This window comes from Balaenoptera musculus, chromosome 19 (genome assembly GCF_009873245.2).
Source record: "Balaenoptera musculus isolate JJ_BM4_2016_0621 chromosome 19, mBalMus1.pri.v3, whole genome shotgun sequence".
In the NCBI taxonomy this organism is placed as follows: Eukaryota; Metazoa; Chordata; class Mammalia; order Artiodactyla; family Balaenopteridae; genus Balaenoptera; species Balaenoptera musculus.
The window spans coordinates 24,950,773-24,975,410 of NC_045803.1; the positions used below are offsets into that span (position 1 = coordinate 24,950,773).

General features: G+C 46.0%; 1 protein-coding gene across 1 annotated transcript in view; it reads right to left on the reverse strand.

Moving 5' to 3' along the window:
* Positions 1-24,638, reverse strand: part of ABCC11 (ATP binding cassette subfamily C member 11) — a 54,073-nt gene that overhangs the window by 13,575 nt on the left and 15,860 nt on the right. The window contains 14 exon segments of the mRNA XM_036832322.1: positions 919-1,053; positions 1,178-1,404; positions 3,214-3,236; positions 5,527-5,623; positions 5,708-5,842; positions 7,384-7,586; positions 9,233-9,309; positions 11,258-11,309; positions 11,312-11,381; positions 13,586-13,657; positions 16,610-16,870; positions 21,176-21,283; positions 24,074-24,222; positions 24,358-24,505. Of these exon segments, the coding sequence (XP_036688217.1) occupies positions 919-1,053; positions 1,178-1,404; positions 3,214-3,236; positions 5,527-5,623; positions 5,708-5,842; positions 7,384-7,586; positions 9,233-9,309; positions 11,258-11,309; positions 11,312-11,381; positions 13,586-13,657; positions 16,610-16,870; positions 21,176-21,283; positions 24,074-24,222; positions 24,358-24,505 (1,757 nt within the window).

A 24,638-nucleotide genomic window follows, 5' to 3' on the forward strand; every position in this document is an offset into this window, starting at 1 on the left:
CCACCTTGTTTACTGCTGTATCCTGGTAGGTTCTCAGTGTTGACTGAACGAATGTGTCACTCCAGGATCCCCTTAGTCCTAGTGTCTGCGCAGTCCTTGGGTCTCTCCAGTGCCACTGGGAGAGCTGGCACCATGGCTTATCCAATATTTCAGCCAACAGAGCACACACCATCTCACATGCCCCAATTTTCCCAAGATTCAAGGCCACCTCAGATGCTGCCTCTTCCCCAAAGCCTTCCCTGATCCCCAGATGTGGGTCGTCGTTTTCTCCTCTGAACCCCCAGGGCATTTTACCTGCTCCTCTCCTATGCTGTCTTATCATATTCAACACTGTATTATTACAAAAACATACGTCTGTGTCTCCTGTCTCCCATTAGACAGTAAGCTTCTTGTAGTTCAGTGCAGACGATGTTTGACTGATCTTTACAAGTAGATAAGTTTATGTTACACAATTAAACTTCAGCAACAATCGTAGGATTTGTTTGTTTGTTGCAACAAACATTTAGAAGGCAAATCTGTGGGTGTGAATAGTGAAGAAAATTGTGTTATTTAGAGACCCCTTGTTCTTTATTATTTTATTATATTTAGATACCTGTTTGGAAGCGAAAGAAAAAAGAAAACCAATGCAGTAAGTGCTAACACAGTAACACATCTTACCATTAATTATATTGATATATGTATATAATAGCCACAGATCTTTAAGGCTGACAAGCATTTTTCATATCACTTACATTTTTTATTCTTATGAGCACCATCTTCCAGATGAGGTTCCGGAGGCTCGGAGAAACAAATGGGATAAAACAGAGTTGTCTCTGATTCTTCTGAAGATGATCCTATTTCCAGATGCTCTGTCTCCTGGCTTCCTGTGCCCCACCACCCCCAGAGTCCCCATCACCCTCAGACAGCAGAGGGACTCACTTGCTGATGGAATCTTCAGTTTCTCCATAGACATGGATGGAGCTCAGGCCGTGCAGAGTGGTGAGGATGGGGGAAAGTAAAGGGGAACTGTAGTTCTCCAGGCTCTTGAATGCATTGATGGCCCTCTTGAACATTCTGCATCGAGAATGGGAGTGAGTGACCCGGGCCATCTGCCTCTGGGACCCTCCAATTCTAGGTTGGTCCTAGACTCATACCCCAAGTCACAAACCTCATTCACAAGAGAAAAGAACCCACTCACCTAAAATAAACGAGGCAAACAATGAGTGTTATGACTCCCGTCAGCAGGACAGAGGGAGACGCCGCACTGACAATCATCAGGATGGTGGTCACCACCAGAATCAGGAGCAGGGACTGTTCAGCCACAGTGCGCAAGAATTGGTCCAGCTCATGCAAGTCCCCTGCAAAGCATTTCAGGAGTCGGCCAGTTGGGGTGGTGTCAAAGAAACACATGGGGCAGCGGGACACCTGCAAGGACAAAAGCAGCCCAGGTCATGAGGCTGGCTGCAGGCCTTGCTTGGGGCTTAATGAAGACGCCAGGTACCCTCAGGCTGTGAAGAGGTACAGGATGCAGCCTAAAGGGTATTCAGGGAAGGCAACATAGAGCAGTGGTTAAAAGCAGGGGCTCCAGAGTCAATTTGCCTGGACTCCAGGGCTGCCCCACTCTTCCACCTACTACTGTGGGCCTGTGGGCAAGTTACTTAACCCCTCTGAGTCTCAGTGTCCTCATTTGTAAAATGGGGATGACAACAATGCTTCAGAGTTGTGATGACGATTGCACAACTCTGCAAATACACTAAAATATACAATTTTAAAGGGTATATTATCGGGCTTCCCTGGTGGTGCAGTGGTTAAGAATCCGCCCGCCAATGCAGGGGACGTGGGTTCGAGCCCTGGTCCCGGAAGATCCCACATGTCACGGAGCAACTAAGCCCATGCACCACAACTACTGAGCCTGTGCTCTAGAGCCCGTGAGCCACAACTACTGAGCCTGCGTGCCACAACTACTGAAGCCCACGTGCCTAGAGCCCATGCTCTGCAACAAGAGAAGACACTGCAACGAGAGCCCACACACCGCAACAAAGAGTCGCCCCCACTCGCCATGACTAGAGAAAGCCCATGCGCAGCAATGAAGACCCAGCTCAGCCAAGAATAAAATAAATTTTAAAAATAAATTTTTAAAAATAATAAAAGGGTATACTATTGTATATTATATATTATATTATTGTATATTAAAAATATACAAGTTAAAAGGGTAAATTTCATGGTATGTGAATTATATCCTGATAAAACTATTATTTTAAAAAGGAAGGAAAGGGTGGGAGGGAGGGAGACGCAAGAGGGAAGAGGTATGGGGATATATGTATATGTATAGCTGATTCACTTTGTTATAAAGCAGAAACTAACACATCACTGTAAAACAATTATACTCCAATAAAGATGTTTAAAAAAATAAATAAATAAAAACAAAAAAATAAATAAAAAGGAAGGAAACGATAATACATTAAAAGTCCTCAGAACAATACCTGCCTCCTGGTATTGGTATTAATACTAACTCTTACTCTTTTCTCAGTAAAAAAGACAGGACCGGGCTTCCCTGGTGGCGCAGTGGTTGAGAGTCTGCCTGCTGGTGCGGGGTGCGCGGGTTCGAGCCCTGGTCTGGGAGGATCCCACGTGCCGCGGAGCAACTAGGCCCGTGAGCCACAATTACTGAGCCTGCGCGTCTGGAGCCTGTGCTCCGCAACAAGAGAGGCCGCGACGGTGAGGAGGCCTGCGCACCGCGATGAAGGGTGGCCCCCACTTGCCGCGGCTGGGGAGGGCCCTCGCGCGGAGGCAGGGACCCAACACAGCCAGAGGTGAATATAAAAATAAATAAATAAATAAGACCCGGTGCAACCAAATAAATAAATTAATTTAAAAAAAAAAAAAAAAAAAAACACAGGACCATTTCACTCAGTATCGCCAAAAATTAGTAGCAGTCATTCCACTGCAATTGCATAAGATGGAATATTGGGTAGATTTTAACCATGACTGCCCCTTCTTGAAGGTGGCATCCCAACTTGACCTCTAAAAGCAGTGGATGTGAGGTCCTTTGGAGATCAAAGAGCATTTCATATTAGAAAAGTTCTAACAAAACCATCTAGTTCATCCTCCTCACTTTACAGATGAGGAAACTGAAGCCCAGAGAAGGGGGAGCAGCTTAGTGACTTGCTCAAGGTCAAGGTAAGGTTAACGACAAAACCATGACAGGACCAGGCCTCCCAAGGCTTCCCTCACCCCCAGCACAGCCACGTTCTTCACTGGAGGCATTTCTTAAAGGGTCAAGGCACGGACATTCTGACTACTGACCACTTTCATTTCCCCATGTATTTCTCAAGCCATAACACAAAACAAAGAAATGAATAGAAGTTAATAGTATCTAATAAAGCCAAAACTAAAGGAAGCAATGAAAGGAGAAGGGAGAGAGGAAGAAAATACACTTTGACTATTAATAAATTATAATTATTTGAGTCATGAAGTGTCCCTTACTTACAGCAGCCCTCATGGCAAACACCTGGATCCTGCTGACCAAGTATAGCTCATTTGCCATCTAAGGTGGGGAGCAGCAAACTTCAGAGGGGCCGACTGTGAGCTTCCTTGTTTTCTTTTCCTGCCTCTAAATTGTCTTTAATTTTATCTGCAGAATTTTTTGTTAAATACATGAGCTAACTAAAGCAAAAAGAATTGTCACAATCACTGTGACAAATCAAAGAGTAAAACAATCACCCTCTCTAGGACGCTGAGCACTCATGGGGAGCGGGGTGCAGGGAGAAGGGCTCGGAAGCAGGACTCAGCTCAGCTGTGGCATGAAAGGAGTCTTTGTGAGAGCCCATTCTCACGAGGGATTAGAAGAAAATGATGGGGACACAGGGACAGGGGCTCTGGTTGCCTCCTTAAGTATCAAAATAATCTGGTTCTGTTTTTGTTTTTGCAGTTTGTTGATTTTGCAGTTGAGCCAATTTTTTCAGAGATTTGTCCTTGTGATTATTTAAAACTACAAAGGCAAATTTAAAATCAATAAAGCCATAAAAGGATGAGAAAAAGGAAAATGTTTTAAATATGAAATGTATTTTCTAATGAAAAAAACTTGAACATTTCTTAAAATTAAAATACAGAATATCTCTTTGAGGCCTGGGCACTAGATATTTCTAGAATCTGGGAATGCGGAGTCAGAAACTTAGAGACCAGCTAGCTGGTGCCACCACCACAGGCCAGGTGGTGAAGGGTGCCAGGCCTTGGGTAGAATTTCCCCTCTCCTGCCTTCTGGCTCCAACAAGCCAGTTGCTTTATCTGAGATGTGGGGAAATGCCCTGGCCTCACCCTCCTAAAATTAAAACACAATTTGCATTCAATCTACAAGGAATGATGGGTGACCTCCTTGCCTCCCGAGATCCCTCTGAGAAGCCCCCTCTCTACAGTTCTGAGCTCCAGCCTTCCTGAACTCCATGCAGCTCCCTGGAAATGCTCTGCTTCTGCTCACCTCTTAATCTTGAACTGGCGAAATCCCATGCATCCTCAGGTCTTAGCGTAGAGGTCACTTCCTCCAAGAAGCCTTCTTGGACTCCTACCTTCCTTCCACCACCCCCAAGCTGAGGTTAGGTGCGTCATGTTCTTATGGCCCTGAGTGACCCACCCCATGGGTAACTCTGCACACCATATTACAACAGCCTATTTTCTTGTCCCTCTCCCCCCTTAGACTATAAGGCCATGATGACCCAAACCGTACCTGCATTGTTCATTTACCATTGTAAACCCAATGCCCACCCCAGAGCCTGGCACATAGTAATATTTGATAAGTGAGAGAGAGAAGGGATATTTCCAAGAGGTAGTGAAATACCATAGGCAATTTGGTATTCTAACCATAACACACATTCTAACCATAACACTTGTGGGGTTTCAGTTTTCTCATATGTAAGATGAGGCTAAAATACTCACTTCAAAGGGAACTTAAGGAAATTATAAGCAACCCTTTATGTGACAGTGCTCAGCCAATGGAGGCCAGCATTGGTAGCTGAGGTTTGACCCCCCCCAGCAAGGGACACTAAACTTTTACAATCATGCTTCCACTGGTAGGAGAGTTTCAATGCACCTATCTCATTCTCTGGCCTGCTCCCACCCAGCTAGTGACCCAGTGTACCCTTACAACTATATGACATCCAGCTTCTGGATGCCTAGGACTGGGCCCAATTCATTTCTAACTTTCAATACCTTTGCTCTCAAAAAAAATGTGTAATGAATTAATGGTCCGGATGCCTTGCAAAGTTTTAAATTTGAGCCACTCGAGGTCAAAGCTACCCCCATCCTGCCTCTGCCTCTGCACACGCTCAGCTGTTTCCCCACCAACACTCACTTCCTGGACGCTTCAGGCCTCCTGACCAGCACAGTTCATGCCCCACAGCCCTCAAATACTTGGATCTGTAGCCTGTATGTGCAATGTCTGGGACCCCGTTCAATGTGACATGGCCTGGTCTCTCATCCAGGAGGAAATGCCAGGGCCTCTGGAAGATGCAGGCAGGCAGAGGTTCTCACTCTGTTCCCCAGCACTTTTACCAGCATTTTCATTGAGAAGCTCTTCTGGACAAGTGGTCTGGGCCTGACCTTCCACCTGTAGTTCTTCTGCTGCCTTTGCTATGCCCTGCAACATGCCCTGGGGAGAAAACACAAGATGTGGATGCAGGGGGTGGTCCTCCGCGTTGGGTCAGGAGTGAGAGCGGGGTGGGGTGGAAATCACCTGTATGGCTTCCCCGTGCATCTTCTGGATGAGCTGGGCATATCGCCCCTTCTTCTGTATTAACTCACTGTGAATTCCTTTTTCACAGATTTTCCCGTCTTCTAACAAAATGATCTGGTCGCAAAACTCTAAATACTGAAGAGTCAGAAGAAATAAGGTCTTCAGTAAGCATACAAAAAGCTATTCAACTTCACTATTCAAAAGGAAAATGTAAATTTAAATCATGACAAGATATTTTATGCCACCAGTTTGGCAAAAACTTAAACACTGGACAACCCCAGGTGTTGGTAATGGCTGGGGTAAGCGGAACTCTTATAAAGTTCGGGGCGGGGAGGGGCTGTAGACTGGTACATCTACTTTGAAAGACAATTTGACAATATCTAGTAAAGTTAAAGATTTTTGAAGAATTATGAACCAATAATTCTACTCCTAAAACACTACCCTAAAAAAAGCCCTCTCAAACACGTGCGTAAAAACACGTGTAGAAGCATGTATGTTGAAGCATTTCTTGTAAACGTGAAAAATGGGAAACAACCTAAATGTCCATCCTGGAGAAATAAATTCTGGAATATTCAGATTTTGGAATACAATGCAAGTGAGAATGAAATAAAATTCCATGTATTCACATGGAAGTTCTTAAAAATATAAAGTTGAGTAGAAAAGCAAATTACCGAAGGACACAGAAAGGAAAATGTCAATTACATAAAGTTTTTAAATATGCGAAAGGACACTTGCTCACATCTGGAGATTCATATGTATGTTGTAAAAGTGTGAAGACATACACGGGAACAATGAACAGCTGAGTGAGTGGGGCAGGAAGGAGGGAAGGGAGTGTAATTGAGGGCTGTCAACTTTGGACTGTGTCATCTGGGTGGTAGATACATGGGCTTTCATTAGATTATTTTCTAACCTGTTCTTATGTCTTAAATATTTTATACCCAAAAATAGTAAAGCCAGGGCTTCCCTGGTGGCGCAGTGGTTGAGGGTCTGCCTGCCGATGCAGGGGACACAGGTTCGAGCCCTGGTCTGGGAAGATCCCACATGCCGCGGAGCAACTAGGCCCGTGAGCCACAACTACTGAGCCTGCGCGTCTGGAGCCTGTGCTCCGCAACGAGAGGCCACGACAGTGAGAGGCCTGCGCACTGCGATGAAGAGTGGCCCCCACTTGCCGCAACTGGAGAAAGCCCTCGCACAGAAACGAAGACCCAACACAGCCGAAAATAAATTAATTAATTTAAAAAAAAATAGTAAAGCCAAAATAGAAGAAGAGGGAGAAATAATAATAGGGTCTTAAGGCCAAAACCAGGTATGAACATATCTAGGGAAAAGGACCCGTGAGAGGCAGCACCCAGCAGAGCCACTGCACTTGATGGAAGAATGTGAGACTTGGGAAATTCTTCTCTCAGGGATTGTTTTCTTTTTTTCTGTAACTTCAAAAGCAGTGGCCACCCATACAATTTTGAAAATAAAGGAGACCTTAAAATTTGGTTTCAATTTCTACCAGCCTATCTTCTCCACGTGGAAAGCAGAGGAAATCAAGTCCTCCCTGACTTCGGGGTCTGTCTGAGATTAAGGGGTAGCTTCTGGGAGGCTGTTATTGATCACACTGAGATGGCAGGGGCTTGAGGAGCTACATTATCTGCCAATCACGGCCAGAGCCCTGGGAGGGTGGTCACCTGCAGCTGGTGGGTCACCAGGATGTTGGTCTTCCCCCTGAGCACCTTGTTAATGCACCCCTCAAAGGTGTGCTTCCCCACGTGGGTGTCCACGGCCGACAGGGGGTCGTCCAGCAGGTAAAGCTCGTGGTCAGAGTAGACAGCTCGGGCCAGCCTGATCCTCTGCTTCTGCCCCCCCCAGAGGTTGAGGTCCTGCTCCCGATCTGCGGACAGGCAGCCAAAGGCACTGTGTCTAGAGCGTGACCCAGCCAGGTGTGCTCCCACCAGCCAGGTGGGCAGGTGGACAGACTGAGCCCCATCGATGCACACTCCTGGACACCTAATGATTTGGCACCCTTGGTATTTAAAAAATATTTTTGAAAATCTGCTTAGTAGGGGATGAAAAAACTGATTTTCAGTTAACTAAAATTCGTAATTCATAATTAGTTACAATTTTTCTAAATCAGTCAGCTTCTCAGAAGGCGTATTAAACTTTTAACAATTTAGTTTGTAAAGTAAATCATTTATTCCCAAGTAACAGCACCTTCTTACATCTTATCCATGTTTTAAATCTCCGTTGACTGCAACCATCAACTGGGAGGACCACTGGCCTGGGATTGGGGTATTGCCCAAGACTGTTTGCACCATAGCTGTGGTGGTGGGCAGGCTCTGCTGTAGCTGCCCTGGGAAGGGCCACCTTCCATGACACCCGTCATGTCAGGAGTCGAGGGCACAAACCAGAATCACTGGGCAGAATGTCTGGGGTCCCCTAGCAGAGTGGCACCCCAGGCAGCTACCGGCCGGCCCATCCCTCAGCCAGGCTCTGAGGACGAGGCAGCCAAGGTCTAAGTCCTATCCCTGCTCTATCATGAACTCTGGAGACTCTGTAGAGAAGAAGCAGAGTTTAAAGAACAGCAGGGTGACCAGTTGTCACTGCTCCGCTTCCAGTTCACCATGTGACCATAGATAAGCTGCTTGACCTGGGCAAGGCTCAGTTTCCCTACTCACTCAGCAAAGACTGAATAAATGCCTACTGTGTTCCTCTAATGAGAGCGTAACACCTACACTATGCGAGGCACAGTTCAAAGCATGTATGTATCAACTCACTTAAACTTCACATCATCCTGATGAGCTCAGTACTATTATTGATGCATTTTACAGACCAGACCTGGTTCTTCCTACTGAAAAGACGACCCTGAACAAGACAGCTGAGCTCTCTGCCCTCCAGGGTGAACACGCCCATCCTTAAAGGAAGGATAATAAAAGAACTGACCTCCTAGGGTCATCTGAGGCTTAACTAAGACAATACATTAGAGTTGCTAGAATAGTACCTTGAATGCAGTAAGATAATCTATCTATTATTAGATAACAAAATCAAGACAACAATATCGCTTTTATCCTACGGATGTCTTATGTGGAATAAAGGTGGCTACAGATGTGCAAGATGGAGAGTTATCAGGACAACGCAGCAGTCAGAACTGACACTGCCAGTGGTGGGGCCATGGTTGTCATTCCCACTGTCAAAGGAAGCGCTGCCAGAGAGGAGCAGGGCAGTGGGTGGGGCAAAGGGGGACGATGGGAAGCTTCTTATCTTCACAGGGTCTCCACTCTTGCTTCAGAAGGAAAAGTCTGAGGTCAGCTCCCACCCTTGTGGGGCAAGATAGCCTCTTTGTCAGCTCCCAAGGTCAGATGAGCCCCAACTTCCCTCCCTCGGTGTGGGAGGCTCTGAGGCTGCAGAGCCAGCTTGGGCTGCTTTGGGAAGGAAGAGCCAGGGTCCCTCCTCTACCTACCCAGGGAGGCAGGCTGGGGACCCCAGAACACCATGACAGAGGCTCTGTCACAACAGGGCTGGGGGACGCTCTCCTCCTGCTCACCTCCGTCGTGCCTCTGAAGGGCAGAATTTCCAGGTCGTGGTTCAGGGAGCAGCAGTGGAGCCCCTGGAGGTACCTGAGAAGGACAGGGAGCTAAAGAGACAAGTGGCCGGGCCGCAGGCCCTCCAGCCTTCCCAGGTTTGGAAGGGAAAGGCTTGCATTCCATGCTGAGAAATTTGGTCTTGATCCTCCATTTAATGGTAAACCACAGGAGGCTTTTTTCATTTCCTTCCTCCCTTCATTTCTTTTAATCCAGCACGTGCGCTTGGTAAATATTTGAACAGAACAAAAAGAAGAAAAGGTGAAAAGCGAGTCTCCCTCACATCTTTGACCCTTAGTTGCTTTCCTCGGAATCAGTCACTAATAGAGTTTCCTATGCACATATTCAGAAATAATCTAGTGATATATGTATACGTGCAGCAGATATAGGTTTATACTGTTTTTTTTTCTTTTTAAAATTTATTTAATTAATTAATTTACTTTTTTTTTAACATCTTTATTGGAGTATAATTGCTTTACAATGGTGTGTTAGTTTCTGCTTTATAACAAAGTGAATCAGTTATACATATACATATGTTCCCATATCTGGGATAGGGAGGGTGGGAGGGAGGGAGATGCAAGAGGTTTATACTGTTTTAATGACACTACAGTATTCCATTATATGGATGCGCCATAAATTGTTTAACCAGTGCCCTAATGCTGGACATTTGGGTTGTTTCTAATCTTTTGCTACCCTGAATAATTCAATGTGAACATTCTTGTACATGGGTCTTGGTGTTCATGGGTGACATAATCTATGCATTAAACATCTAGCTGTGGATTTTCTGAGTCAAAAGTTGGTGCATTTTTATTTTTGACAGATATTTCAAAACTGCTCTATGAGTCATATCAGTCTGAAAGCTGAGCAGCGACAAGATGAGAGCTGTCTTTTAGGACAACTGCCCTGGCGGCGGTGCACAGAGAGGAACAGAGAGGGCGAAGGCTAGAGACAGGGAGCCAAGGGCAGGGGCGGTGGGCACAGTTTAAGCAGGAGGTCACAGCCCAGAACTGGCAGTGGAGATGGAGAAGAGAAGGGAAATACAAGAGCTTTTTAGGAGGTGGAGTCGTCCAGGGTTGCTGACCAGTTAGATGTGGAAGGTATCAGAGGCGGAGGCGTCAGGCTCCTTGGGATGCACAGTTCAGTGATGCCGTTAAGCTTAACTGGGAATTTGAGAAGAGGAGCAGGCGGGGTGGGGGCGGGGTTAGCAGGGTCCTCAGGAGTCGGCATTGGACCTGATGTTGAGGAGCCCGCAGGACAACTGGCTGGAGATGACCGATTTATACACCCGCATATCTGTGCCCCTCAGCACTGTTACAAGGGGCATGTTGCAAAATCAAGCCAACAGTCGAAGGAGGCCAGAGTCCAGCAGAGTCGGAAGCACAGCTGCAGCAATCAGGGCACTTTCCCTGGATCCTCCACTGACTAGACTTCACTCACGATTTCCAAGTGCGTGTCTCGAGCAGGTCCACCCCGGGATCCTGGGAGGGAGAGGCCGCAAAGCGCAAGGAGGGGTGCGGGTGGGAGGCGGGCGGCCCGCTGGGCTGTGAATCCAATCTCCTTCCCTCTATGTTGCACAACTTCATCACCCCATGTGTTTTACGTTTTGACTTAGGGGTTAGGAATTAATTAACGCAAAGTTTTAAAGTAACATTTTTGGAAGGGGAGGGTTATTTTGAGCCAAAATAGCATAAGAGTTAAGCCTGAAGTTTCTGAAAGCAACTGGGTTCAAATTCTGGCTCCGTCATATCCTAGCAGCTGAATGATTTTGGACAAATTATTTCACCTCTTGGGGCCTCACCTGACTTGCCTAGAAAATGGGTATGGTAAGAATATTTCTTTCCCGGTGAGAAGGAAACACAGGGGTGCATATAAGTGAGCACACAGCCAGAGTTAGCAGTTGTCAAGTCACTCTTAGCAACGAGGGGTCCCTCCGCAAACCAGCCACACACCCCGACGTCCAGCCCTACCCCTCCCGGAAGCTTACCGGGCCTTGTCGTACTGGCTTCCTGTGAGAATGTTTCCCCAAATGCTTCCCCCATGATCCAGGCCTGCGGGGGGACATAGGCCAGGCCTCCGTGCACCCTCACCGAGCCCTCCAGCAAGTGCGTCTGCGGTGGAGTGAGTCTAGCCTCAGGACCAGGGCAACCAGGGCACAGACCCCGCCTGGCTCAGCAGACACAGTGCCCAGGGCCCCACTGTGCTCCGGGAGCCTGGGGGCTCTCCCATGTAAACGGGATCTTAACACGGTCCTGCCAGGCCCACTGGTGAGGCTGAGGGAAGGTCTGAGGACGTGGGGCAGTATTTGGAGTGAAGCCAGACCTATTCCTGCTGTGACTGAATCCAAGGTTTGCATTGAAGTCACCCCATACTTTTTTCTCTTATTTCCCCAGCCCCAATCCCTAGCAAGGAGTGCCTCCCTGATGTTCGCCGTGAGATGGAAAGTTCCAGGCCATCTCTGTCTATCCCTGGATATCACAGAATTATTACTAGTTTGTTAGGTGTGATAATGTCATCATGGTTAGATGGGAAAATGCCCTTATTTTTTGGACATCATGATGAAGTATTTAGTGGGAAAAGTGTCATAATCTCTGTAATTTAAAATACTTCTACAAAGTATGTTTCTACATAGATGTGGCAAATATGCAAACCTTATATCAACTCTTGAACCTCGGTGGTGGGTATACGGGTCTTTACTGTAGTGTTCTTCCTGCTTTTCTGTATAATAAATTTAAAAGCACACATTAAAAAAAATCAAGGCCATAACCCTCATGCCCATGACCCCAGCAGAGGACCTCATCATCGTGTACTTCTTTCTCTTTCTTATCCTGTGCTCCCTACTTCTGATTTGAAGACAGGCTTTAATTTAATAAGAACAAAACTTTAAAATGACATCTTTTTGTTTTCCTTTATTGGAAGGAAAGTGACTGGTTCATTTGAAGAGGAAACTGACATGCCCCTGGCCATGTAGAAAGGCGGCCCTGAATGGAAGCCGCCAGGAAACATAGCCATGATGAGAAGCAGAGCTCTGACGTCAGCTAGACCCGGTGTCAGCCCCGGCTCCCCCTCTCACCTGCTGGTGACCTTGGGCAAGTCACCTCTCTCAACCTCATTTACACGTATATAAACTGACCTTAATGTCTGTGCCTTCCTCATGGGGTTGCTTTCAGGTCGAAGGAAAACAATGGGAAGCTCTGACCACAGGGCCTGGCATGCAAGTACTATTCAAACTATTTTTACAGTCAAAAAAAAAAGGTGGAATCTTTCTTCTCCCCAGCTGCAAAGAAGTTGGGGAAAGGCCATCACATGTGGAGCCAAACAAATGAACCATCAGACTGATGTATTAGCAGAGAACTGCTATTGACAACATGGCCACTTTCCTAGTAGGCGATGAGTTTGGCTATGGACATTCAGAAGGAGGAGCTGAGGGAGAAGCACAGTAAAGGAAGGACACCAGCTAGTTTTTCCAACCACTGGGAAGGAGGGACGATGGGAAAAATAGGGATGGGGAGGGAGAGAAGCCCCAGGATGGGGTGAGACTGAGGCTGAATATGGAAGTGCTGGCGAGACCCCAGTGGGGAGGGAGCCATACACATATTCCAGGGGTCGTGGCCGCTTTACGGTGTTGTTCTCTAGGAGGTGTGCAACATGACCTCAAATGTTTTGGGGAAATGGGTTGGTTTTTTTGGAAACTGGGGTGGGCTGAGCCACATGCCTGCACAGCTGCAGACGAAGCCGACCTCCAGAATGTCCAGAGGCAATGCAGTTAGGTGGTTCAGATCTCAATGGCAGGGCCCCCGGCAGGCATGTGAATTCTGCTGCTGGAGGGGGACTGAGACCGTCCCATCCCATCCGCAGGCCTCCTCTCCTCAGCCCCTCCCTCCCTCCTTCTCCTTCTCCTTCTCTCTCCCCCCACAGTTCACTCCCGATGCTGTCTCCCAAGGGACACGTGTCCCACTCTGAGTCTGGCTTCGTGAGATGATTTTTGTTATCATATTAAATGTTGAGATGCCCTGTATCGTCACCTTGGTAGCTGGTTGATTACAACACAGGGTGGGGAAAGCATGGAGAACAGATGAGGATGGATCTCCAGGTGTCCTAAGAGACAGTACCCCCAGTTGGAGGGTGAAAGGGAAGCACGTTCATAACTCACCTCCCCCCTCGGTGCATGCTCAACTGTTTTCAATTTATAAAAACTCTATTGGCTTAGACTCCTTCATGGAAGAAAGTGGTGGTGCGACTTACTGGGGGAACTGGAGCCTGGGAGCCCCTGGTCCTCCTGGGGGTGGACGTGCATGGGCCACAAGACACTTACCTCCCCCAGGATGTCTGACAACAGGCTGCTCTTGCCGTTCCCTGTGTTGCCACAGACCCCTAACATGGTCCCCTGCAAAGCCAAGGAGGACAGACCGGCGTTGGGACAGGTGACTCACCCAGGGCGGGTCTATTGTCTGAACACAAAATGACAAACAGAAAACAAAATACCCACATGCACCCCCAAGGCCCCTCAGACAAACAAAGCTCAAGAGGAGCTCAGAGGCTGGTCTGTACAGGTGGGATGGGGCAACCTCAGAGGAAGGAAATAGCATGGGAGTGGCGGAGAGGAATCATGGCTAGATGGTCCTGTCAGGCAAGAAACCCAAATTCCAGATCTGCATCTGTTCTAGTCTATGTTCCTGGGCAAGTCACTCACACTTTCTGTGCCTCGGTTTCTTCATCTGTAAAATAGAGATAACGAAACCAACCTCACCAATTTGAGCATACATTCATTCATTTATTCATTCATTCATCCATCAAATAGTCATGTGCATTTCTTCTGTGTACCAAGTAATGAAGAAAAGAACTCTCATTAAGCTTACAACTAGTGGGGAGAGACAACCCATGAAATAAATAAGAAAGCAAATAAATAATTTCAGATGGTGGTAAGTGATATAAGTAAAATGAAATTGGCTACCATGACAGACAGTTGGAGCAATGTTAGATGAGCTGGTCAGGGAAGGCTTCTTAAAAGCTCGTGTCATTGCAGCTGAGACCTGAATGACAAGAAGGAGAGAGATATAGGAAGATCTGGAGGTTTCACACCGTGGGAACAGCAGGAGCAAAGGTCCTGAGACAGGAACAAGGTTGGCTGCCAAAGAGCAGTGAGAGGGCTGGTGTGGAGGGAATGAATGGGAGACGAGCTTGGAGATGTGGGCAGGTGCTCAGGGAGACCTGGACTCTATCCTAAGTGCAGTGGAAAGTCACTGAAGGGCTTAAGCAGGAGAGTGACTTGAATTGGTTTAAGCAGGAGATGTGATGTGCTCCAAGGACAAAGAACAAGATAAACTCAAAGGGCCAATATTGCCAGAACAAAGAGTAACAGACTCCTATCACTCTGTCACAACGTGACCATTGCAATGTCCCAGAGCCCTCCCAAGCAGCATGCCCCGTCCCTTTCCCATCCCATATAAGGAAAGACATTTGCCCCGTTTTGCTCCCGCTCAGCACACTGAAAAGTATACATACTCTGCCCAGTCAGCAGATGACTTGCAGGTTCCCTGGCTATAAAAAGAGACAAGCAACCCATGCTCATGGTCGACCTTCCCTGGCTACCGGGAAGTCAGCCCGCTGTTCTTGCAGCGACCCTTCTCTTTAATAAACTCTATCTTCCCTACATTCTGCCTTGTGCCTGGAAATTCTTTTCCAACCTGCGCTCGGACCACCGCAGGAGAGTGACTTGAATTGGTTTGTTTTAGAAAGCTCCCTCTGTCCACTGTGTGTAATGGACTGTAAGAGGGCAAAAGTGGAAGCAGAGAGGCTGGGAAGGGGTCTCTTAGAGGAGCTGGGCATGGCATGCTGGTGGCTGGGGCTAGGGCAGTGGAGGGGGCTGTGGTGAGAGGAGGCTGGTCCGGGAGAGATGCTGAAGCAGAGCTGCCAGGCCTTGCTGACGGACTGGATTGGTGGGAGGAAAAGACAGGAATCAAGTTTGACTTCCAGGACCTCGACCACTGGAAAGATGGTGATGCCACCTCCTGAGATGGGGAAGACATGGGGAATGGGTCGGAGAGGGTGAAAACCAAGAGTTCTTTTTCGGTCTTGTTTTGTCTGAAATGTTTGGTAGGCATTGAAGGGGAGATAGTAAATAGACAGTTGAGCCTGGAGCTCAGAGGAGACTTCAAGGCTAGAGATAATACCATAGAGACGGAACTTAGAGCCGTGGGACTGCAGGTGATCACCAAGGGGGAAAGTATAGATATCTAATTGACATTAGATATTCATATTAATTGATATTACTATTAATATTTATTACTCTTAGATGTCTATATTGATTACTATTAGATATTTATACCTGTTTTAGATATGTCTATCTTAGCTATAGATCAATGTCTACATTCTATATCTATATTATTATTACACATTAATATCTATAATATTTTACCAGATATTAATAGATACTAGAGAAGAGAAGAGATTTGGACAGAGCAAGGAAGCCAGCCCTTGCAAATATTAGTCAGAGAAGAAGCCAAATGATGTCAGTTCACAGAATAACCAAATTGAAACACGTAGCACAGTGCTTGGCACACACTAGGAACTTAATAAATGTTAGTTTAGTCTCGTTCCCCATATCCTTGGTCCCTCCAAAGACCAGCGCACACACAGCTTGCTGTTCTGTTTTTTGTTTGTTTGTTTGTTTTTGGTTTTGTTTTTTTAGATGACTTTGAAACATCCACTTACATCCATTTTAATGAAGAATTAAAGGATACACTGTGTTAAAGACATATTTAAAAGACTAGCAGTGGAATAAGACAGATGAATCAAATTTTGTTATAGCCTAAATAATTACAAGAGACTTTGAAAACGTAGTGTAATTCATGTTTTCTTTCCAGTTTAAAAACTTCTATCCATTGCCTCTATCTTTGGTGTCACTGCCACCAATAAACACAGTATTCGGCTTAGAAACCTAATTACTATCTTCAACTAGGAAAAAGTAAATTAAAATTATTTCTTTAAAAGTAAGATATAAAGAATGTGGTCCAACTTAATTTTGTCTCATGGTCCCACAGTATTCTTAAATATCATGCCAAAATGTAAAAGTTTAAAAGGGAACATCACCATTTGTCATGCTATTACAAAACAAGTTTAGATGATCAACCGATTTACCCTTAAGTTTGAAAGACTTCCTATTTGCCCTCCATGGAAATTTTCCTTTTTTCTCTCCATGGAAATTTTCTATTTTAAAGGGAGATCTTGGAGAGGGCAGTCTTTAGCCAAGGAAATGGCAGGGCGCCAGGTCAATCTCCCAGCCTCAGGCCCCAAAAGTCTGGCAGCCAACCCGCCTGCATGGCCCAGATGAGGCTACCTTTGACACCACCCGGTTTATCTTGTGCAACTCTGGGGCCTGGGTGTCCCCTTTGTCCTCTGGCCTGAGGGCACCCAGAGGAGGCTGAGCCCTGGTCATCCCCTCAGGAGTGTGTCCATTCTTCTCCAGCTCCAAGGCTCCATTGACGATCCCGGGGCAGGTCTTTCTCCACGACAAGGTGGCCTCCCCCCAAACCACTGTTTTGCTGGGGTCTTTCAATGCCTTGACGTATATGACAGGGCTCTCCTGGAGGAAAATTTTCTGTACAGAAGAAAGGAAAGGAAGGGAGGAGGAATTCAGTTCTTTAGTCCAGTAGGAATATGTACCCATTTTACTGGTCTGCCCATTGGTCTGGTTTATGAACTTCTAATAAATCGTAAAAGTCTGAAGAACCACCATCAATTAGAAGAGGCTAGATTTGCTGGCGAAAATTCTACATCAAGGTTTTTCAGATCTCAGACGACCAGGCCAGTCTTTCATGTTTGTAATCTTCCTGCACTATGAGTTATTTCCCATTTTATTTTACATCAACTAATGGCATAAATTACATTAGTCTCATCTTAAGTGATAACGTCTGTTGAATCGCAATATTGATGGGCAGTTTTTCTCATTAAATTTCTTTTATAAGTATTAAAAGTAAAAAGGTCTGTCCATGCACCTTTCTGTGAGAGATGCTGTTTGGGGTCCTATATTTCAAAATGTGGCCATTGGCAGATCACTTCTCTCTGCATCTCCATCTCCCTGTCTGTAAAACACAAAAGTTTAACTGCATGAATTCTAGCACCAAAAAAGGTGGGTGGGAAGTATGATCTCACTGATCAAATTATGCTCAGAAAGAGATCTAGAAAGACACTTACAGACATTTTGGACAATTGGTTTTATCTTTAGGTAGTAAATGCTGAGCAATTTTTATTCTCTGTATCTTTTTGCCTTGTCTGAATTTTTACAATGAGTAAATATACAGCATCTTACAAAAACACAACAAAAAGGTATTTTCAAAAGAAAAAAGATATTCAGCCATAAAAAAAGAATGAAATAATGCCATTTGCAGCAACATGGATGGACCTAGAGATTATGATACTAAGTGAAGTAAGTCAGACAGAGAAAGACAAATATTATATGATATCACTCATATGTGGAATCTAATTTTAAAAATGAGGTAAATGAACTTATCTACAAAACAGAAACAGACTCACAGACTTTAAAAACAAACTTATGGTCACCAAAGGGGAAAGGTGGGCGGGGGAGGATAAATTAGGAGTTTGAGATTGGCAAATACATACTACTATATATAAAATAGATAATCACTAAGGACCTACTGTATAGCACAGGGAATTCTAATCAATATTTTGTAATAACCTATACAGGAAAATAATTTGAAAAAGAATGCATATATATATATATATATATATATATATATATATATATATATATATATATATATATATATGAACCACTTTGCTGTACACCTGAAACTAACACAACATTGTAAATCAACTACACTCTAACATAAAATACAATTTAAAAAAAGAAAAAAAGAGGTAGTCTGTTTATTTTTTTAATTGGACCTCAGGTATATTGAATTGAATTAACAGTAACATTTGAGTCAAGGCATATAGTTATCAGTGGGAATTGCCTGTCCCACTTTATTTCGTTTAGCTAGTTGGGCACTTACTTCTTTAGCTATTTTTACTAACATAATGAATATCTGTGAGCCCACCACTGAACCCAAGAGCCATGACTCTTACCGATCTATGGGGTCCTTCCCCATCTTATCTGCCCACTTGGCGTGGACAAAGCCCTCTTCGCTTCCCAAGCCCTCCCCTTGTGTAACCACTGTCCCAGAATTTGTGGTTTTCATTCCCTTGTTTTAAAAAAACACAAAAATCATGCTGACTTAATGTGTCAGTGTGACAAGCAAACGTCTGGACATGAATCAACACTGATAAACTGGGTTATGGGGAACAAAAACAGGGTGTCCTTGACCCCCAAATAGCCTAAGCAAATTCTCAATCTATAACTTTATTGATGCCATTCAGTGATTTTTCACTTATTTTTTTTTTTTTAATTTTTTTTTTTTTTTATAGCTACTTTATTTATTTATTTATTTATTTTTGGCTGTGTTGGGTCTTCAGTTCGTGCGAGGGCTTTCTCCAGTTGCGGCAAGCGGGGGCCACTCTTCATCGCGGTGCGGGGACCGCTCTTCATCGCGGTGCGCGGGTCTTTCACTATCGCGGCCCCTCCCGTTGCGGGGCACAGGCTCCAGACGCGCAGGCTCAGTAGTTGTGGCTCACGGGCCTAGTTGCTCCGCGGCATGTGGGATCTTCCCAGACCAGGGCTCGAACCCGTGTCCCCTGCATTGGCAGGCAGATTCTCAACCACTGCGCCACCAGGGAAGCCCCACTTATTTTTTTTTAATAACCAGTGCAAAGGAAAAGGTGATCTGGAGTGCCAGCCCAGGGGCCTTGTCTGGAGCCCCACTGTGCAGCCTCAGCAGCGCCCAGCAGCCAGCTCACCTCGTACCTGCGGCCACCTGCAAGGAGGCGGCCTCACTGAGGGCTCACAGCTTCCTTCTCCCTGCACGCTGCCCTCCAAACTGGCTCCTCGGTATAGCCCAGGGGGGCACAGAGGAGAAAAAAGGCATCTGGGGCTTCCCTGGTGGAGCAGTGGTTAAGAATCCGCCTGCCAATGCGAGGGACACAGGTTCGAGCCCTGGTCCGGGAAGATCCCACATGCCGCGGAGCAACTAAGCCCGTCCACCACAACTACTGAGCCTGTGCTCTAGAGCCCACGAGCCACAACTACTGAGCCCACGTGCCACAACTACCGAAGTCTGTGTGCCTATAACCCGTGCTCCACAACAAGGGAAGCCACCACAATGAGAGGCCCGCGCACCACAATGAAGAGTAGCTCCCGCTCGCCACAACTAGAGAAAGCCCGTGCACAGCACAAAGTCCCAACGCAGCCAAAAATTAATTAATTAATTAATTAATTAATTAATTAATTATTTTTTAAAAAGGCATCTGGCCTTAGAGATCACTCGTCCCCCTTCCAGCCTGGGGGTCTCAGAGACAAATGCCTATGGGTCAGACAGAAAACTTAGGTGACTAAAACAGGAAGAGTTAAAGATGTCCTGAAGTGAGGGGACTTGTAGGGTCAGTACCCATCCAGAGTGACAGTCCTACACAGCCCCGGCCCCCTGAGGCTTTAAGGAAGTGCAGCTCAGGGTCCGAGATCATTGCCCTGATCCCTCCCCTTCCTCTCCACCGTAAGTACACCTATCTCACCCTTTCCCACTCTCCAGCTATCTCTCTTGTCATTCCTGCAGCCAACATCCCTACCCACCCTCCTGAGCCCAGGCTGTAGCCTCCTCATCTCTGCCCACCCCTGCAGGTGGACACGGGCACAGAAGGAGAGGGTGGGGGAACTAGGGCACCAGTAGGGAGGCGGAGGCAGCAGGGGCCCCAGTGGCCGCAGCTGAGAGGTTAGGGGAGCTCCTGAGGCTGTTGGCGAGTATAGGACTCTCCGGTGTTACTCAGACAAGCCAAGTTCATTCCAGCCTCAGGGCTTTTGCACTTGCTGTTCCCTCTGCCTTGTCATCATCACTCAGCTCAAAAGTCGCCTTGGCAGACAGGCCCTCCCTGACCAGCCTATCCGCTGTGGCCCCAGCCCTCCCCCCACGCTCTGCTTTATTGGCTTCACAGCCCTTCATGTGAGCTGATGTTATCTTCTTTGACTGTTAATTCACTTGTGCATTGCCTGTTTCCAATACCAGATTGTAACCCTCTGAGAGCAGGAACCCTACTGGTTATTCTCACTGTGGTGTTCTCAGTGCCTGGCAGGTGGTAGGTGTTCACTAAATTTTTTTTTTTTTTTTTTTTGGCCACTCTGTGCAGCTTGCGGGATCTCAGTTCCCCGACCAGGGATTGAACCCAGGCCACTACAGTGAAAGCCTGGAATCCTAACCACTAGGCCACCAGGGAACTCTCCCCTAATTTTTTTTTTTTAAATAAATGAATGAGTGAATGAATGATATAGATTAGGGACTGCACACATTTAAGTGAGATGACTATAAAATGCTTTTAGAAATCATTGAGTGCCCTGACTGAACGCAGGTCAGCTATCTCCAGCTGCTGTGGTGGCCATAGGAGAACACGGGTCCACTGTTGCCGGATTGCCTGATTATTCAAGAGAATCCAGAAATCTGAGTTTTTAACAGACAATTTCTAGTTTTTTAAATGCCAGCAACAGATACAATTTTTTAAAAGCAAAACCATCAGCGTAACTCTACACACACCTAGACAGGGTCTGCAGGTCACCTGTCTGAGATGTGGTTTGGATCCACTGTCCTAAGATGTCCTTGGGGCCTGGGAGCCGGCCTGACTCATCTGTCTTCGCAGGCCCACACCAGCCTGGGCACAGCAGGTCACTGAGTTAGAGGGTCCCTCTCCAGCCAGGCTGAATTCTGCCTTGACCCGGGGTCACATTCAGGAGGACTGTCGTAGCGATGAAGGCAGATGAGCCTGCGGAACAAAGGGCTGTGAGTCCAGGCCTCTGACAGCTCACCTTGAACCTGTCCGAGGCAGACCTGGACATTGCGAGGCCTTTGACTGTGAAGGGGACTAAGACCACTGACAGCCGCATGGGATTCAGGGTGGCCACGGTGGTGAAGGCCTGGAAGAGGCGGAGAGGAAGCGGTGAGTGTCGCAGCCCTGTCCTGCTCCCCCCACCCCCTGAGACCCCATCCCTGAGCCTCAAGCCACAGAGGCAGATCCTGCAGCTTCCAACAAGCAGGTCCTTCATATGACGGACGCCAAGCAGGTATTTCGGGGAGACTGGGAAAAGTGAGGGAAAGAGCACTCATCTTAAAGTCGCTGAGTGAAGGCCTGGTCGCTCTTGTAGCTTAGCTACTGGGTAATTCTGTAACTTGGACAGGTGACCCTCACCACAAGTTCAGTGTCCCCATTGGCATAATGCCCCAGATCCTAAAGGTGATACAGGAGTAGTTGGGAAGCACTGAAAAATTACATGTGAGAGAGCTTTGTCTACTGGAGACGTAGCTTTGTACTATTATTGTTGTTAAAATCATATCTATTCTTATTTGCCTTTTCTTTTCTAATATTTAAAATTTCCCCAAGCAAAAAACAGAAATGTAGATCAATGGAACAGGATAGAAAGTCCAAAGATAAACCCACACACCTACGGTCAACTAATCTATAACAAAGGAGGCAAGAATATACAATGGAGAAAAGACAGTCTTCATTAAGTGGTGCTGGGAAAACTGGACAGCTATATGTAATTAGAACACTCTCTAACACCATACACAAAAATAATCTCAAAATGGATTAAAGACCTAAATGTAAGGCCAGACTCTTAGAGGAAAACATAGGCAGAACACTCTATGACATAAATCGCAGCAATATCTTTTTTGATCCACCTCCTACAGTAATGAAAATAAAAACAGTAATAAACAAATGGGACCTAATTAAACTTAACAGCTTTTGCACATCAAAGGAAATCATAAACAAAATGAAAAGACAACCCACAGAATGGGAGAAAATATTTGCAAACGAAGCAACCGACAAGGGATTAATCTCCAAAATATATAAACAGCTTATGCAGCTCAACATCAAAAAACCAAATAACCCCCCAAAAAAATGGGCAGAAGATCTAAATAGACATTTCTCCAAACAAGACATACAGATGGTCAAAAAGCACATGAAAAGATGCTCAACATCACTAACTATTAGAGAAATGCAAATCAAAACTACAATGAGGTATCACCAGTCAGAATGGCCGTCATCAAAAAATCTACAAACAGTAAATGCTGGAGAGGGTGTGGAGAAAAGGTAACCCTTCTACACTGTTGGTGGGAATGTAAATTGGTACAACCATTATGGAGAACAGTATGGAGGCTCCTTAGAAAACTAAATATAGAACATGATATGATCCAGCAATCCCACTCCTGGGCATATATCCAAAGAAAATCATAATTCAAAAAGATACATGCATCCCAATGTTCATGAAAGCAACCTAAATGTCCATCGACAGATGAATGGGTAAAGAGATATGGTACATATATACAATGGAATATTACTCAGCCATAAAAAATGAAGTAATGCCATTTGCAGGAGCATGGGTATTATCATACTAAGTGAAGTAAGTCAGACAGAAAGACAAATATGTGATATCACTTATATGTGGAATCTTAATAAAAAATTATACAAATGAACTTATTTACAAATCAGAAAGAGACTCACCAATCTCGAAATCAAACTTATGGTCACCAAAGGGGAAACAAGGGGGGAAGTGATAAATTAGGAGATTGGGATTAACATATACACCCCGTTATATACAAAACAGATAACTAACAAGGACCAACTGTATAGCACAGGGAACTCTACTCAATATTCTGTAATGACCTATATGGGAAAAGAACCTGAAAAAAAATGGACATCTATATCTATATCTGAGTCACTTTGCTGTACACCCAAAACTAACACAACATTGTAAATCAACTACATTCCAATAAAAATTTAAAAAGAAAAAGAAAAAAAATCTTCCTAAGCATCAAGCCTAATCCATGCCTCACCCTCTCAGGAGACCTCCCCTGACTACAGCAAACCACCTTCGGCTCTCAGGATCCCAGAATGTGACCTCCTGTAGGTACCCTGGGGACCTTCCAATTCATGACGTTCATGGCCCATCTCCACCCCCTTCTGGGTCCAGCTTAATCTCAATTCCAACGGAGCAGGAACGCCTTGGTCTAGCCTGGCAAGGTGTGAGTGCAGCGTGACCCTAAAGTTCCACTGAGCGTTCCCCTTACACAGCCTGCCGTCCACCCACCAGCTCGCCGGGGTGTTTCCCTGGTGTGTGCCGAGCCCTAGCAGAGGTGACTGCTGTCTGGAGCGCAGAGGAGCCCTTGGCTGCAGACTCTCAAATGCTCCCCCTCTTACTTCAGTTGCCGTCTCCTGGCCTCCCTGGCTGGCTTCCAACCTCTCTAAGAGCAGCAAACTGTCCTATTCTCAAAGAATTGGATTCCTAACCTTGAAAGGCAGCTGCTGCTTCCCAAGGCCAGGGTCAGACCACAAAAGAAAAGACAGAAGAAGCTAGGCTTTTGTATTTGAAATGCATTTTCATTTCCCTATTTTGGGATCAGAGGAACTCCCCACTTTAGGATTTTCAACCTCAGCGTCGTCCGGGTGTTAACCGCACATTTCACCTCCCCTGCACCCCCAGATGACTGTTTCCCCTGCCCCACAGCTGCTTTGCAAGGGATATCAGTTCCTCAGATGGACTGAGAAGGAAGAAACCTCGAGACCCTAAAAGTCTGGAAGATCAAGATCAATTTGTATTATTCATTTGCAAAATCTTCAGACCTTTCAGGGGCCTAGACTAGAAAAGGACACATGAGAAACCTCCCTATCAATATGGGGGAGGAAACAAAGTATCCCAAACACTCACTACTGAAGCTGTGAGTTTCAGCCGTAAGCCTGTGTGGATGAGGAACGTCACTACTGAGGCCATGGAGGAGGCTGTGAACAAGGTAGCAGTGGTCAGGCTCTGGATAAACCCACACTTCTCCAAGAGCTCCACTTCCTTTCTTCTGAGATCTGGAATTCATCGCAAGAACATTCTCCCAGGAGCATAGAACAAGCCCCGGAACATGAAAGAAATCCCCAGAAGGTGAGACGCTTGGCCTGCCGTGACATTCCCAGGCTCTGAGCAGAAAGCCAGAGTTTCTGTACCTTTAATGATTTTTGAAAATGGTTTCTCCCAGGTGTACATTTTAATCAATTTAATGCATGTGAGAACTTCACTGGTCATGCGGATGTACTGGTCGCTGACCTCAGATGCATGATTCTGTATCTTCACAACCTTTCTGGCCAGGAATATCTGCAGTCGGGATGCAGCAAGGGCATCTTTTATAAGGGCAGGAAAGTGTGGCCTGGCATTAGTGTGGCAACTAAGAGTATTTCCAAAGGTAAACTCCAGTTGTGGACTGAATACCTGGGTCTAATCCTGCACT